The sequence below is a fragment of the Lycorma delicatula genome, chromosome 5 (assembly GCF_047948215.1).
Source record: "Lycorma delicatula isolate Av1 chromosome 5, ASM4794821v1, whole genome shotgun sequence".
Taxonomy (NCBI): domain Eukaryota; kingdom Metazoa; phylum Arthropoda; class Insecta; order Hemiptera; family Fulgoridae; genus Lycorma; species Lycorma delicatula.
In genome coordinates, this window is record NC_134459.1 from 175,570,621 (window position 1) to 175,588,133 (window position 17,513).

The following is a 17,513-nucleotide window of genomic DNA, read 5'->3' on the forward strand; positions in this document are numbered from 1 at the left end:
GAGAACAAACAATGTTAAGCAGTTTTCTGAATAAACCTGAAGACCAAGTAGTAACAATTCACTTTGTAGGGAAATTTCAGGTGAAAGTAATTTCCCAGGCTCATCACAATTGGATACTGACATTTCTACTGATCCAAATTATATTCTAGATAAAATTAACAGTATAGTCATGATTATACTGATCAGTTTATTGTTTTGTTTGTAAACAGTTTTCTTTTAAGTCCAACAATTCATTAGTGGATTGGTGTTGTGGAGATATCCGCCTTGGTGTATCTTGGTTAGGGTAATTACTTGTATTTACTTTTGGTTCAAATAATAAATCAATATAGACATTTATCACTTCATAATTAGATATGATCCTTTAATATTTGAATGAATAATACAAGATTATGTTTAGTGTTATAAATGTTTTTATTGATTCCATAAATGATACATTGTTAAAGAATATATATTATATTTTGTAAGTTTGTATGTTGAGTCCATGAATATTGGTAGACGGTTTGAAGAAGACTGCCTGAATGTATTGCGGACCTGTTGAATCGTCATTAGCCGAACGCATCCGAAAGGACCTGTGTGAACTGTACTGTATTATCAGGAGCCGAGTGTGAACTGATAGAAAGAACTTTAAATTTAGTGTCAACTTATAGAAAGACCTTTAAATTTTAAACTCCTTAAATAAATTTTTAATAACGGACTGAGTCTAAACATACTGCCCGCCAAAAAATAATATAATTTTTTTATAGTATTTAAATGAAATGTTACAGTGAAAATATGAAATGATAATAATGCTTGATTTGTAATCTATGTAGTTAACGAATATATAATACACATGCATATAATTGCAAAATTTAAATGTGAATTATAAATATGTAAATTAAATTATAAATGCTAATACGATGTTTATGAGTATGTTAGCAACCTTAATTTATAGAGGTCTAGACCTCTGCCCGCTATGATGAATCGTAATTAGACAGATTGAAAATAATTTGTTTGCGGTAGTGGTAGTACATTACTATAATCGATGTATAGTTCATGGTTTGTTTTTTATGATTGTGTCCTTAAATGTTGATAAGGATTACGTTTATTATTACTACCAATATTATTATCATTGGTATTAATGTTAAGTTTCGTTTTTATTACACTCGATTTCCTTTGTTGTGAATTGAAAGTTTTCATTGGCATCCGTAGGTTTTTGTCAAATCAAATCGTTCTTTTTTTAAGGGTTATAAAGGAGTTTTCGCCTTTCTGATAATATATATTGTTTATGCTTCGATTGAGGAATATTCTCTATAAATACTGTCAACTCGTTGCAACAGATACTTATGATTATCATGGATATTTGAATGATCTAGTTTATTCTTAGAATATTGTGAACACTATTATTATTGTAAAATTGTTTGATCGATACCGTAGGTTGTGGTTTCTCAGTAATAGAATGACTTTCGACGTTCAAGCTTTGTTGTCTCATCTGGATTTGTTGATGCCCTGATTAGCATGAATCATGTTCTTTTAACTTTCCTTCAATTATCTTTTTCTCATTACATTGCCATAACATGATGTGTATGATTAAATTCTATCAATTTTTCTGTGTGACTGATTCTTAAATAAACAGTAAGTATTAATTTCAGAGTTATTACTTTCTAATTTAGAATCATTAATTTTGTCCATATGGATGAGTGTAATGTGTTTCTTAGCAATCGATTTTTTGAATAACATAGATTAGGGGAATGGCCTTTCTGCAGACAATTAGAACAACAATTATTCTCTAAAAAGGCATTACGATCATCAATGGACAGTTTAAAAATTCCTTACATTGATATATAAGTAACGATTTGAATTACAGAATGAACAGAGGTGGTTAAAGTTAAATTTTGAAGAAAAACTGACATTTTTTCTTTTATATTGTTTGGTATGATTTCAAGTAAAACATTTGGTAAATATTTTAGTTGAATTATTGTAGCGATTTACTTTGACATTGTTTCCTGTATTCACTTATGTATTTGAAGCCACTATGTTAATGTTTTCTAGAGTTTGTCTTCTTGTGTTGAGAAATTCTATAAGTCTTTAAAGTTGGGAAACCTTTGATTTGATAATTTCTCATTCCATAATTTTAAAGTGTTTTAATCCAGTTTAGATGTTAGAGATTGGACTACAATAAATTCATATGTATTAACAGGAAGTTGCATTGCTTCAAGTGAATTTACTTGAGGATATTTTGTTAATAAAATTAGACAAAGTATCTGCAGATTCTCTTTTTATGGAATTTGAACGAACGATGCAGTTAGCATTATGAGATGTGATTAAGTATTTGTTGTCAAATCATACCTTTAATAATTCTAGAGCAATAATATAATTTTTGTTAAGTTATTGGCAGATCTTTAATGATGGCTAATGCTTCATCTTTTAATGAAGCCTGCAAATAATGTAGTTTTTGTAAATTTGTTAAATCAGTATTATGTATTAAGTCAATAAATATGTTATAAAAATGCTGCCACTCTAACACATTACCTCCAAATACAGATATATTGATTGGTTGTAATTGTATTTGTTTAAATATTCTATTTGAATTAATTTCTTTATTAGATGAATTTTTACTATTATTATTAGTATCATTCATTAAATGTTGCAATTTGCGTTCTGTAATGCGCTAGTCTTGTTTGACTTATTCACAATCCAAAAATAAATCATCAAATTCCGTTTCAATTTTTGATTGAACGATGCTATATCTGTCTTGCAAATCAAGAAGATTCCTTGAACTTATTTGTAAATCAATTCTATCATCTTGTGAAGGATCAAATTTATCAGTAAAGTTGTGAATTCTCGTTAAAGAGGCCTTTTACTGACCCTCTTTGTCTTGAATTGAGGAATTGGATAAGAGGAATTGTCTGGAACAATTCCTCTTATGGAATTGTTCCAATTCCATAATGATATTAAATAACTTAAGATGAAATGTTAACAAAGTAAATAATTATGACTATAATTCAGAATTGGCCAAGAAAGTACAGTTATTTTGACATTTCAGTTGGATTTAGGAGTGGAGAATATTCAACATTATTTTGAAACGGTATTTCAAAAACCAGTTGACCAAAAAAGTTGAAAGTTATCAAATATTTGGTTGTATCCTAGCTTTTAATTGATATTCTATCCCATAATAAAAGGAAACATCTCGGTATCCATTTTTTTTTTAACTTTTACTCTCACAAGGAAACATAAAAAACTCAGTATAAGGGTCTCTGGGGAGATGTTGACCAAACTTGAGGGACTGATTCAGGAGATCAAAATAAAAACGTTCATGTGGAAAACAAATACTTACTGCTTTTTTATTAATCTTACTTCTTTTTTCATTTGTCCACCGTTTTGTTTTTTCAATAAATATTTTTAAAAATAAAACGGTTTGAGATTTTAATGAAATTTGGTGTACATATACCGAGGATCTTCTATGACATAAATAAGTTTGAAAATCTTCCTTTTGAAAATTAAAAGATCGTGCCATTAAAATTTTTTAATCGTTCCACATATATTAGTTTACCAAACTCTGTTTTAATTAATAAAATGTTAAGTCATTTATTGTGGAAAAGTAACACCTTATTTATTCACACTGGTTGACAAAGAGTTGATTGAGATATAGGTGAAATTGTTAGTGATTTGCAAAAGTTTTGCGTAAATTAGGCACAAAATTGTTAGACTACAAAATTTCCAGTCTCCACTTCCACAGACAAGCAGGTAAGTGTGTAACATCTTATTAATTATATTCTAAATACAGTAGTATATTTCTGATGACAAACATTTGGTAAAGGGGGTGATGAAATGGGACTCAAAATATTTTCTAATAATTTTGATTTTTTTTTTCAATTATTCTTTTAATTATGTATAATTTTTAAGATAAAAACAAATTGATCAAAGGGGTCAAAGTCGAACCCAAATGTTTTTACCGATCACATTTTGATCTTTTTTGCAATTTTTCTCTGAAATTGCAAGTTCATTAATATTTAAAAACTCTTATGGTATATTTGAAATAAAAATCTGTCAAGAACAAAGGTGGGGAAGTTATGTAAACTTTGCCAGCTTATTTTCATTATGAAGTAATACACACAAATGTTATAGTAAATACTACTACTACTACCTCTTATGTACAGGAAAACTTACTAACTTTTTTCTGTGTGTTTAATCACATGAGATAAAAAACATTGCTAGGGCTGTTACAAGGCCTATTCCAGTACCGGCTAAGAATTGACTATCTTTTTTAGTTACAGATCATCTGATAATGTTACAAGTCATTTGTCAGTTGTTTCATACATAATAAACTTATAAAAATCTAATACATTATTTAACAAAATATTATTACATTAATTTGATTTTATTTTACTTTTAAATTTATACTTCTTGTCAGAATTATATGTTATCTTACGAATTACAGATTTCAGAAACAAGTAAGTTACAAAAAAACATACAAATGCGATAAAAAATGATGAAACAATTACATCTATCAAGAAGTATTGATACCACGGTAAATAATTTCCTGTTGGAATCAAATGATATGCTCCCTTGTATTTGATTATATATTCACTCCAGTACATGGCTTTATTCAAAACAGGAAGAGCATTGTCGTGGAAAATTTTTGACATATGGTGCATATTTTCTTGGTAACTGAAAAAAGAAAACAAAAAAATTAATAAATAATGTAAGTTACATCAAACTTCATCAAAATATATACAATTACCACTTATCTCTATGGGAGAGTGGTGCTGATCCGGACATTTTGGGATCAAGTCCTGGTTGGACACAGCAATTTTTCGATGCTACAAGATTGATTATCATCATCAATCAGTAACTGTTACTGAGAGTCAGCCTGTTGTTGCTATATGGAAAAAAATCATTGTAACTGAGTGTAAAAGTCAATTTTGCTTTTATCTTTATCCTCTAACTTCGTACTGTTAAATTATTTTCTCGATGATTTTAATAAAATAAACCTGGCTTTTGTATAATTCATGAATAAATGCAGCAGTTACAAAAAAATTAGTTTTTTCACAGATGTGTAAAAGTTTTTCAACGATACAAAAGTGAGAAAACATTTTAAAGACAGTTTCTGTTTTTGATTCTGTTATTACAACTACTATTACAGCACATTTTTATTTATTTTCAGCTATTACAACAGATTTTTATTTATTTTTCAACAGAATTACCATGGACCTAAAAATTTACTTGGGAATGAGTGTACTTTGATGTTGTAGATAGGTCTCCTATCTGCTCTCTTAACTAACTACATCATCGATATATTTTATAACAGATTAATTTGAGATTTAGAATGTGAGGATTTCCTGGTAGTAAATATGAAACAATTTTGTTTGGTATGAAGAGTTTGGGACATTATTACGCATTAGGCAGAATTCTTTGGTCGACATTTCTTGCTATTTTTTTTGCGGCTGATGTACAACTAAGATACCATTGCACTGAAGGTTGTTTGTTCCCTAGTTATGATGAATTATCTGGTGAATCGTTGATGAATTATTATATTTTAATAATTTTGTGAATAATAATTTTACTATGCCGATTAACTCCATTTGAGCGACATAATTTTTGTAATTACGAGTATTTTTGGCACCCATTGCATGCTTGTTTTCATTTTTGGATTTATCTTTCTGTAACCATATCATAAATAATAATTAATATATATGGATATTGCTGATGAAGTTTGCAGATTATTAAATTCTTTGTAAACTAATATTTTTCATCTATTTTTAAAATGATTTGTTAGTGACCATAGATGGACTTCCCCATCTTTCATTATCAACATCATTCTTTTCACTTTAAATTTAATTTACGATTCCATTTTGCCTATTATCACCGGTCAACTAAACTTTGGAAACGAAAAGGTATTAGGTGTTCTATATAGTATTTTATATGCTGAATCTGAATATGTATAGAGAAACAGCCTAACATGTAATGTTCTTAAGTTACAAGCCCTTAAATTCATTTGTTCCATCATTCGTGGAACGTACAATACAAATGCGAGGGTTGTCTCGCAAGTAAAGGCCGCTGGGAAATTTCTCCTTAAGGTCGGCGAACCTGTGTCATTCACGGCCACGTTAGTAATTTATACACTGCATTGTTGTCTGTAAGTTGTCGCGTTGTAGTCTCTTTGATTACGTGTGAGTTATTACGTTTTATATATATATATAATGAATAGGAAAATTGATGTTGTCGCCGACTGTGAAATACGTGGACTCATACGGTTAAACTATCAAAACATTAAGCCGGCTGAAATTCATAAGCCGTTTGTCGCTGTGTACGGTGATGAATGAAAGAAAGTCCGAAAATGGTGTGAAAGATTTAGAAACAACAGAGCGAAGGTGCACGATGAAGAACATTCGGGGAGGCCTCGATAATCACCGAGGCCTTGTTGAAATGCGTCGACGATGAAATCCGGCCCTTTTTTCCTGATGTTTCAAGAGCTGTTATCGGTCGCATTATTCATGATAATTTAGGCTTAGGGAAGGTTTGTGTTCGTCGGGTGCCGTACGTCTTAAGGGTACGTCACAAAGAAACCCTAATGGAATGTATTTTGGAATTTTTGATGCGCTACACAGAAAAGGCGATGAGTTCTTTAATTCGACTGTTACCGGGGATGAAACATGAATTTTGTATATTACACGCCAGGGAGAAAACGACAGTCGAGTGAATGGCGTCATCCTCAATCACCAACCAGACAAGCAAAGGTCAAGACGCAGCCATTTGGACGCAAACCGATGGCCACATTCTTTTGGGATCGGTTTGGCATACCGCTGATTGATTTCATGCCGCGTGGAACGACTGTAAATGCAGAAGCCTACTGAAAAACTCTATGTGAGTTACGGCGCGCCAGTCAAAATCGGCGACGTGGGCGGCTGACCGACGGCGTTATCCTGCTGCACGATAATGCACGTCCACATGTTGCGGGTCCGACACGTGATTTACTGAGAAAATTCGGTGGGAAATTTTGATCACCCGCTGTATAGTCCGGACTTAACTCCTACTCGATTACCATTTGTTTGGGAAATTGAAAGAATTTTTGAGCGGTAAGCAGTTCGCAGGTGACGATAAATTTAAAAATGCCGTTAATCAGTGGCAAAAAAGAATGGCGATAGAATAATACGACGAGGGTATATCGAAGCCGGTGTCGGGCTACATATAAACACTACGCAGTTAAAGACTGGACAAAAAGAAACCGGTTTACCCCAGGAAAGGAAAATGTTGTCAATATTCCCCCTTTGTCAAACCAGATCGTATTATTTTACCATCTCTATACGTAAAATTAGGCCCGATGAAGAATTTTGTAAAGCATTAGATAAAGGTGGAGACGGCTTTAAATATTTAGCTGAGGTTTTTTCAGGATTAAGTGAAGCAAAATTAAAAGAGGTATTCATCGAGCTACAAATAAGAAAATTAATTCGTGAAAATATATTTGACAGCAAACCGAATTCTAAAGAACTAACAGCGTGGAAGTCATTCAAAGATGTCTTGGAAACAAAAAAAAACTGAAAACCACGATCGGCTCATAAATGAACTCTTAAGCGGACCAAAAAATTTAGGCTGCAGAATGTCATTGAAAATTCATTTTTTACATTCTCGTTTGAACTTTTTCTCTTTAAACTCGGGTGACATCAGCGACGAACATCGAGAAAGGTTCCACCAACATATATTGCAGGCGGGATGAATATATGATGAGCGACTACTGGTGGATGATAAAAAGAGAAGACTTCACTGAACGCTAAAGGAAAATATGAAAAAAGAATTTAAGATAAACGTAAATGACTGCAAAATAAAGGTAGGTAACTGTAATTATTATTTTTGTATTCTATTATTTAAGAAGTTACTCGATATTTTAAAGGGTCATAACTAAACCTCTTGAGGGTGATGAAGAATATCTGATTTCATTTTACGATTCAGCATAAAAAAATTCTAATTCACCTACTTTTATCTCGTTTCTTTCTTGAACCGGCTGTGTTAAAAAACTTGTGAATTAAAATAAATGCTATTTTTCTGTTTTAGAAGGTTGTCGTTTTTAATATGTCGGTCGGTTTGGGTTATACACTTTTGGCTGTAAAATTATTTACATTTATTATATATAATTAACTTAAACTTAATGTACCTGCTGGCTGTCTCGATTATATTTTTGGTCTTTAATCGATTTAGACTAAACCGGTCGTAATACTCGGATTTTATTTGTTTATTAATTATATTTTATCGCTATTTTTCTTTTCTTTTTGTCGTGAGGGAATTTAATGTTGAAAACGCGGCCTAAATTTGCCGTCTGCATTTTTAAACTTTTTCTTTTATATGTTTTTGTCCTATTGAACTCGAGAAAAAATTTGTTTTCCGTAAATCAAATCGCTTTGAAATTTGTCAGCTAACAAGAGCGTATAAATGACTCGTGTCAAATACGTCTTTTATACGATCGTTTTATTTAATTTATATGGCAACAAGAAGCTGACATCCCACAGCAGTTACTGAAGGACGATAATGAAATTTGTTGCGTATGAAATATGCCGTGCTTGACCGGGTCTTGAGCCCGGAAACTCTGGATGAAAGGCAGAACTACCAGTCCGCCATGGAAATTGGTGTTTTTTAAACTTTCAAACATTTTAAAAATGTTTCCACATTTTTAGATTATAAATTGGCGACTCCTTTTATTCGGTATCGCTCTCTAAACGGTGGTTTAAAGGGAAATTCAGTTACCTTGGTTTTCAGAACCAAATTTCAGTCTCTATCGCAATTTGTTATAAAAACACAATCCAACTATGAAATCGACTGTCAGTTCAGATTCACCGTTTTAGGAAAAGGTTAAAGAGAAAACTCTATCAGTGGATTCTTTGAATACTGGACTTAAGATCCGAGCTGAATTATGGAGATCAAAGATTATAACGTAAGTCTCATTTAACACTTTTCAGGTAATTGTCGAGGAAATTCCTAAAATCGGGGCAAATATTATGAGTGTTACCGGAATAAAATACCTGAAAAATATCAGTGTTCTGTCTTATTGTAGTTAGGTTTACTAGTATTAAAAGATAAATTTGCACCTCTTTTCATATCTTTAGGCATAAACGAGTAGTAATATTTTTATTTTTTTTAAGGGGAATTAACCGGAAGGGTTATCACCTGAAATCCAATATTTTCTTTGCAGAAGTTTATTTTCTAAGAGAATTATACCGTTAGGTTTTATTATTCTAGCTTTTTTGATCTTAGCAAATCATTAATTTTATCTCGGATGATAAAATAAGTTCTGCTTTATTTTCTCTAAAAGTTAGCTTAGAAATAACCGTCCGATTTTAGTTTACTAGTAATTTGCAAAATGAGAGATCAGAAATGAGAGCGAGTTTCCTGTTTTTAGTCGGCGTTTCTATTTGTATGCATAACTAATGTTATAAATTTATATATAAAGTATAACTTACCGGCGTGAAAATTATATGTTTATTTTTTCAAAAATAAAATTTTGATAGTAGATGATCTCAATTTACTGTAGATTTATGTTTGAAATATGTAAATGAATAAAAATTTATTAAGTTTATTTTGTTTCCCGTTTTCTATTTCTGAAGTAATTTGTAAATTGTTCGCTGCTGAATTTCACCTTAGTTTCACCCTTATCTGAATAATTCATTTTATCACTGTTATAAAAATTTCTTGCTCTTATCAATATATAATTTTTATCTACTTCATTCTCATTATGAACGTTCTGTGTTTTACGTTTAAGACTGATTTTATTGATGTCACTCGGTACCGCCTTAAGACCAAACATATGGTTATCTTTATTGAGTGTAAATGGTAAATGATTAATATCATCGGCCGAGTAGACGTTCGTTGAATTAGATTTTAAATTCGGTTCTAAATTAGATATATGTTTTTTTCTACTTGTATCTTTAATCTTATCAAAAGTAATATCTATTTTTTTTTGTGGTGAAGATTTTATTTTCATTTCGTTTTTATACTCGTTAATTCTCATTAATTGCAATAATCTTTTTGGACTATCATAATGGTCTTCAATTAGTACCTTCTTTCCGGTCTTACTAGAATTACTTTTATAATTTGATTTATAGTGTTTCATAAAACTTTCTTTATTATGAATATATAATTTTTCTTTTCTCCCAAAATATTTACTAGAACCTTTCTTTGCATGTCGTACAGGAAGAAATTTTATTTTTTTGTTAACCGTTTTTAATTTATTATATGAAATATTTTTCTTTGTTTTCAGTAGTAATTTTTCATTACTTTTTTCTTTTAATATTTTTATTTTGTTTTCTTCTTTTTTCACAAATTCAAATGTTTGATTTGACATTTTTCTGCAACGCAGTAAACATTTCATTTCATAGATAAATTGTTTAGAAAAGTTTATAGAGCTTATTAACGATTTAAAAATATTATGTAAAGGTAGTTCTTGAATTACTTGTTTATTTGTAAGTTTTTTTTTGTCATCCATTCTTTTATCCGGTTTGATTTTATTTGATAAATTTTGATTCTTAATAGTATCGTAACTATTATAGTTTGTCGAATAAGCTTTTAATCTGACAACCGTTGGTGTTGTATTAGACCATACTTCTGAAAATTTATCACTGTTTATAATTTCTTCGGCGTTGTTTTCTTTATCGTAATTTTTATATTTGATTTCTTCGTTATTACAAACAGCTTTTTGTTTAAAATACTTATACAAATCTTTTGATAATAGACAATAAGATTGTTTTGAAAAATCATGTTTTTCCTTAAATGTGTCGTGTAAAAGTATAATTTTTGGATACAGTGTCAAGTACAATAATGATTTTGGCGGTTCCTTCATTTTATTATTTGGTATCGCTTGCCCGGTAGTAATATTTTTAATAATTTCTTTTGTATTTTTATTATAATTAAAGTTTTTGTCAGGTTGCTTATTATTACTTGCAAAATCTTTCAACGATGATAAATCGCACGCGTAAGATTTTATATTTTTCATAATTTTTCTTCTTGTATCGTTGTTGAAATAACGTTCATCATCATCGTCATCATCGTCATCACCACCATCACCGCATTCATCATCAGGGTAAATCTTGTTTGAAGTACGCTTCTGGTGATTAGTAGTTAACATAACTTTATTAAATGAATTGACAAAAACGTTATTATTATCGCTAATTGCATACAAATTTTTAATATTTGATTCTTTAGTTTTATCTGAATTTTTATCATTCACTTCTGAAGGTGGTTTACTTACTTTTTTAAAATTTGTTTCTGGGTCAATTTCTTTATTAGATTTTAAGCATATTATGTTAATTAGTTTTTTATCGCGATTTTTTGATATTAACATTTTTATTGCGTTATTTCTTTCTTCATTGTACATGCATATTTTTGAAATTATTTTTTTATCTTTACTCTTTTTACAAACGGTTTTTTTCACGCTCAAATTAGCCATAGTTGTATCTATTGGTGTTTGAAAGATTTTGTTAGTCGAATGCACTGTATGAATGTTGTGGCTAGTAGAGTATAATTTTGTATTAGTATCTGTGTTATTCAGAAGTAATGAGTTCTGGCTAATAAATTTTTTAACAAAAGGTTTTTTTAAATTGATCTCTGTAAAAGGTAAACTTGTATTATGAAAATTTGTTAAATTATTACTTTCATTCTCATTACCTTTGTATAAACAGTTACGTACACTGCAAATAGATCTCGGTTGGTTTTTGTATGTTACTGGTTTTTGTACATTAAAATCACATTTTTTAATTAGCAAACAACGGATGTCATTAGACAGTTTTAAAATGCTTTTTTTAAAAAAACTTCTTAATTTACTCATGGTGAAAACTGATTTTCCTTGTGAATAAGTTTTACGTTTAGGTACTTGAAAATAAATCTTGTTGAAAAATGGTCTGCTTCTCATACATTTATTTTGTTTTATTACGTATAACATACTGTTCTCATTCTTTTTTTTTTGAAAAATTCTTTTTGACCGGTGTATACTGTATTTGAAATTCATTGACATTCTGCTTAAAACTGCACATTTCAAAAGTACTATTTAAAGAATTTAAGCATCTAAAAGTAAAGTGAATGTTACAATATGTTTTATGCTGAAATTAATAAATTTTTCAAAAGTTAGTATTAATCGCTACAAAATGAAAATTACGATTAAGAAAACAATGAGAATTTAGATGTTAAAAAAGTTAAGTTATTATTTGTCATTTAAGAAACAAACTCAAAAAATGAAATAATCCAAGATTTGGTAGAAAGTTAAACTTTTTTCTTTCCTGACTATTATAAATTGTGCAAATTGTCTAAAATTTGACACTCACTGAGTTAATAACATTTTTGTAATCAATATTTGCAAAAAGAAAGGGTAGTTTTGCTTGTGTATTTTGTATGCGTGAATTTTACTTTAAATCTTCAAAATGGATGTACTTTTTTCATAAAAACTGCTAATAAATTGAACAAATGGTTCATTAGTACTATATTATATTATGAAAGAATTAAACCAGAAGTTTGGGAAATGTGGAGATTCCCTCTGGTATCTGAGGAGTGGTTTTACCTAGAATTACAAATTTTGATGTTTAATGTGTTGGGAGAGATTTATAGTTTTTTTTAAATTGGGTCATATATATATATATATATATATATATATATATTGACGGATGCTTTACAAGAAGGGTCTGAACTTAATAAAAGTTGACCCATGAGTAATTTTTAGGTTATAAAAATTAAATCTTGCATATAAAAAAATTTATTAGAAAAGCACCAACTCCTCAAACATGTATTTTTATAAATTCTATCAATTGATGTTTCGACTTAACTTAAAATTTGTTGTTATCTTTCTCTAAACATGTACTTAATTTGGGGGAAGCTTTGTTTCTGTAAAGAGCAATTGATCCCAAACCCTGTAATCAGGGTTTGGGATCACCAATTCACTTCACACCATTAAGAACAGAATTTATTTTAACTTTTTTAACTATTTATTATTCCTACCTTTTATGTTGAACGATTTTTATGTTACTTAAAACAGTAAAAATGTAAATGAGAAAATAAATATGAATATTAAGCACCAGAGTTTTTAAAACCTACATCAGAATTTTTTCAGTCGCTTTTCAACATTACCGATGATGCTGAAGATGACAAAGAAATTGTTTAGTAAATATAGTTTATCGCTTCAAAAGTTATAATTTTTATTGCCAGCTATTATGTATGGACATGGGATTTTTATTAATTCTAAATGAGATATTAGAAAATAATGAAAAGTTTTAACTTTATTGAAAATATAAGTTTTTAATTTGGGCCATTTTAAAAGGAAAAAAATACTATCACAGCTTAGGTTTACTGAGCGCTGGCAGGAGACAGACAAAGCGCTTGCAGGAGAGATGGACTGGATCAGAGATGGGTCTCTGGACAAAGAAGTTAATACCAGATATCAGGCCTTGATTCAGATGTGAGCATGGAGAACTCGTGTTTGAGCTAACCTGATTTTTATCGGGGCATGGTAGCTTTAATAGCTACCGATGTGGCAGGAGGAGACGGTCGTCTGAAAGCTGCCAATATTGTGAAGAGCGGGATACTGCAGAACATACTGTCTTTCAGTGCCCAAGGTGGGAGGAAGACAGGATGATGATGCAGACATGGTTGGAGAGGTTACCGCAGATAATGTAGTGGAAATAATGCTTCACGGTGAGAGGAACTGGTCAATAGTCAGTAACGTAATAGGGAACATCATCCGAAAGAAGACCTCGGAAGAAGTGGAAGATCGGTGAGGGGTGTTAGCATTAGGGCAGGGAGGGCATCCCTGTTCAGGAGGGGTGGGATGCTCCAGCAGCGTCCCACCTTCAATGATTGAATGGGGACTTCTGGGGTGGAGGCAAAATCTAATCTGGGGAACCCAGATTAGAGGCAGGCGCTTATTAGAAGACTGAGATCCAGTCACTGAGGGGTGCTGTCAGGAACGGCATATACAGGTCTGGCATGGCCTCCCAGGGGGAGTAGAGGCAGCTGGCACCCTGAAGGTCGTGTTATACAGGATTGTGGGTCAGGCCTTAAGCGGAAGAGTTATATAAAAAAAAAGCTTAGGTTTACTAAAATTAGATATTTAATTTTCATGTTATATAAAAAAAAAAAAATTAATGATTATCTCTGGAGTGGCATACAAATGCAATAATGATGTTACAATAATAGTGTAAAACCTTTCCAAAATGAAAAAAAAACAGACCGGTTAACCCATCCAAAAGTCAGATAATTTACTTAACTATTGGTGGTGATTGTTCAGGATGTCATGAAATTCAGTTGACTAGCACAACTAAGTCCATTAAGTTTGAATTAGTTCTGAGTTGTTTTTTTTTTACGTTAACATTTTTTAAATTTACTTGACTTTTGATTCCTAGTTCAGCCCTGGTCAGGTATATTTTCTTATACTATACATTTCCATATATATTTCCTCTGGTTGATCAGCATCAGCAAAGGCATCTGGCTGTAATAATCTGCCTATACCATAAAATTTAACGGGGGAAAAATTGATTTATAAATTCAAAATTCGTTCATGAACACCGACTGTTTTTCTGTTCAGACTATAAGAACCAAAACTGTAGCAGGTGAGATGATTCGAGTCTCCAGACAAGTGACAATATACTGCATAGCAACTTCAATAGAATTTTCTCATATTTAGCCTTTAACAAAATGCATAATCGTTTTGATTTCTGAAAAGTTTGCTAACAGTGATACCCAGATGACAGATTAAGAAACACAAAATGATTAGAATTGGTCTCTGCTTTTTCTATCTCTCTCGGTAAGCTAATGAAGTTAGACGCATTTAACAAGGTTGTTACTCGGTATTATTGTGGGTGCATCATTATCAATCAAATCAAAGTCTATTTCAACACAATGGAAATATCCTTCCTCAATTTCACGGGATAATTTCAAACCTATGCTCTCAACCGATAAGGTTATGCTTACATCGTTACGGGATTCTAAAGGAGTGTGGTCATACACTTAACAGCAAATCTAAGTATTGACATTATCACCTTATATTTTGTGAAGTTCTACGCTTTGTGTTACACTTTAATAAAAATTTAAAGTTTGCTGACTAGAGGTTTGTTGCATCTTCATGACATTATATATATATATATATATATATATATATATATCATATGATTTGATTTACCTAGGAGAGAATTAATGAATTAGAGCAGCAGCTTCTTCGGAAATCTGGCTTACGACTCTGATTTAACCCTATGTTACCCAATCAGCCTACTAAGTACATCTGATCGGTAAACATTTTGTAAGCGATGAGTGTGAAGTGTGAATGAAGCTGGGATAGTACCTAAAATACTTTTATGCAATGACTCTTAATATTATTATGTTTTTGAGACTCATAAAGCGATGAGATAAATGTATTAATATTAGTGGATATTATGTAAAAAAAATTAGATAGTTTTCCAAGTGTCTTACCCAATATTTTTTTTTTAATGGCCATATGTAACCGATTTACTAACATTTCCTTTTATTTAAAATGCGACTCTTTTTTAAATCTGTTTTTCTTTTTTGTAATAGTTTAAATGACATTTCATCTGCATATGAAGTAAAAAAAATTTGATTTCAAATATCAAAATCTGATATAAAAATTTTTAAGCCATGTCCTAGAGTTGACATTTTGAGTATATGTTGCTTAGCAACTAATTAAAATTTTCATTAACAATATAATTTATGCATAAATACAAGATAACATTAATAAATATCTAGAACGTAGACTGATATAAGCAGAAAAATATCACAATTACATAATGAAATGTAGGATTATATCTGTATATTGATAAGAATTTTTATTTTTCTAAGCTTTTACCTTTTGTAATAATAAAATAATAAATAAACTAGTATAGAAAATAATAAACTTGTTAAGATACACATTCAGTGGCGGCTCATAACTAAAGTTAGTGGGGGTGCTGCTCCAAAAACTTTTTCTAGGCCACGGTTAAAGTTTTCTGTAAAATAAAAAAACAAAAAAAAAAAACAAAATTGAAATAGAATAGCTGGAAGCAGGATAATAATCTAATTCTACACTTTATCACATTCAAGAATACGGTACGTGGTTTTTAAGTACATTGCGCTTAATAAATAAAAACTGTCACCGCAGATATTTTTTAGTATTATTAGATAATAAATTAATAAAATGTTTGCTTCAAAACACTACAGTCCAGCGGTGTTTAATTTTAATTCTATATATACAGAAACAAATACATAATTAGGTTTTACTAATTACCTTCTCTTTCGCCCTTCCAGTTAGTTTTTGGATAGATTTAGCAACCAAAGAGCCCTTGCTTTCCGCCATCTTCTGATCGCTACTGATAAAACAACTAAACCGCTTTGATATTCCTTACACCGACTAAACCGGAAAAGGGAACGAACAAGGAACTTTCACGCGTGGAGTAAAAAAAAAAATCTACCTTCCATCAGCACATCAGGGTCGGCACTGCAGGAGTGACAGTGCTCTCTCTCTCCCTCTAAGCCTTGCATGCAGCTTCCTATGTGCATGTGCGCACAACAGCCAAACACCACGTTACTGGAACTATGAAGCGTACAGTTCCGTACAAAGAATTTTGTATCTTTTTCATAAACCGGGGGATTGCTACTGACATTAAGCTTAAGGGGGTTATATATCCTTAAGCTTAACGTTTTGAGACTTTCTTTATTCTCAAGTATAAAGAAAGAATTAAAGAAAAAAGGACTCGTTTTATAAAATGTTATTGATAATATCGATAATAATAGGGGGTGCTGCAGTTCCACAGTGCCTATTCATGATCCGCCACTGTACACATCCTTATTTAGTGATCGGAGGAAAATATTTACAAATAGGAGAGATTAATAAAAATATAGGAAAGTATAAAACTCGTAAAGATTTCAACTATATATCTATACGACAATTTAATTTCATCGATTTATTTAAAATTCTTAAGTCTATACCGCACGTGTAAATATGAAACCGGAAGTTTTGTATTGAAAATACACGTTTATTGTATGAAAATGATAAAGAATACTGTATTCGAAACATCGTCCATCGCCGTCTATACATTTTTCCCTTCTCTCTGACAATTTATGAATGCCGCGTCAAAAAAACTGTTGCTGTTTTGAGGCAAACCAGTCGCTGAACCGTTTTCGTACATTTTCATAAGAAGTGAAGCGCTGCTCAGCAAGTGCGTGTCCTATCGATGTAAATAAATAGTAGTCAGACGGAGCCAAGTCTGGCGAGTAAGCCGAGCGGTAAAGTATTTCCCAACTGAACGCTTCAGTCGTTTCCTTGACCGGGTTTTCTGTGTGTGATGGTGCATTATGAAGCAAAATCATTTTGTGTTTCTTTTTTGATATTCTGGTCGTTTTTTACGCAGTGCTTGATTCAAATCGATCGTTTGTTGTCGGTAGCGTTCTGTATTAACAGCTCATAATAGATCGCATCCTTCTGATCCCACCAAACACAAAGCATTGTCTTCTTTCCATAGCGATTTGGCCTTGAAATCGATGTCGATGGTTTTCCTGGAGTTACCCATGATCTTTTACGC

At 31.1% G+C, this 17,513-nt stretch overlaps 1 protein-coding gene across 8 annotated transcripts in view; it reads right to left on the bottom strand.

Moving 5' to 3' along the window:
- Nucleotides 1-413: 413 nt before the first annotated feature.
- Nucleotides 414-17,513, bottom strand: part of LOC142325609 (UDP-glucosyltransferase 2-like) — a 103,546-nt gene continuing 86,446 nt past the window's right edge. For all 8 annotated transcript variants that reach the window (XM_075367563.1, XM_075367568.1, XM_075367566.1 and 5 more), the window contains one exon: nt 414-4,647. In XM_075367563.1, the coding sequence (XP_075223678.1) occupies nt 4,347-4,647 (301 nt within the window). In that variant the 3' untranslated portion in view covers nt 414-4,346. The remainder of the gene's footprint in view (nt 4,648-17,513) is intronic.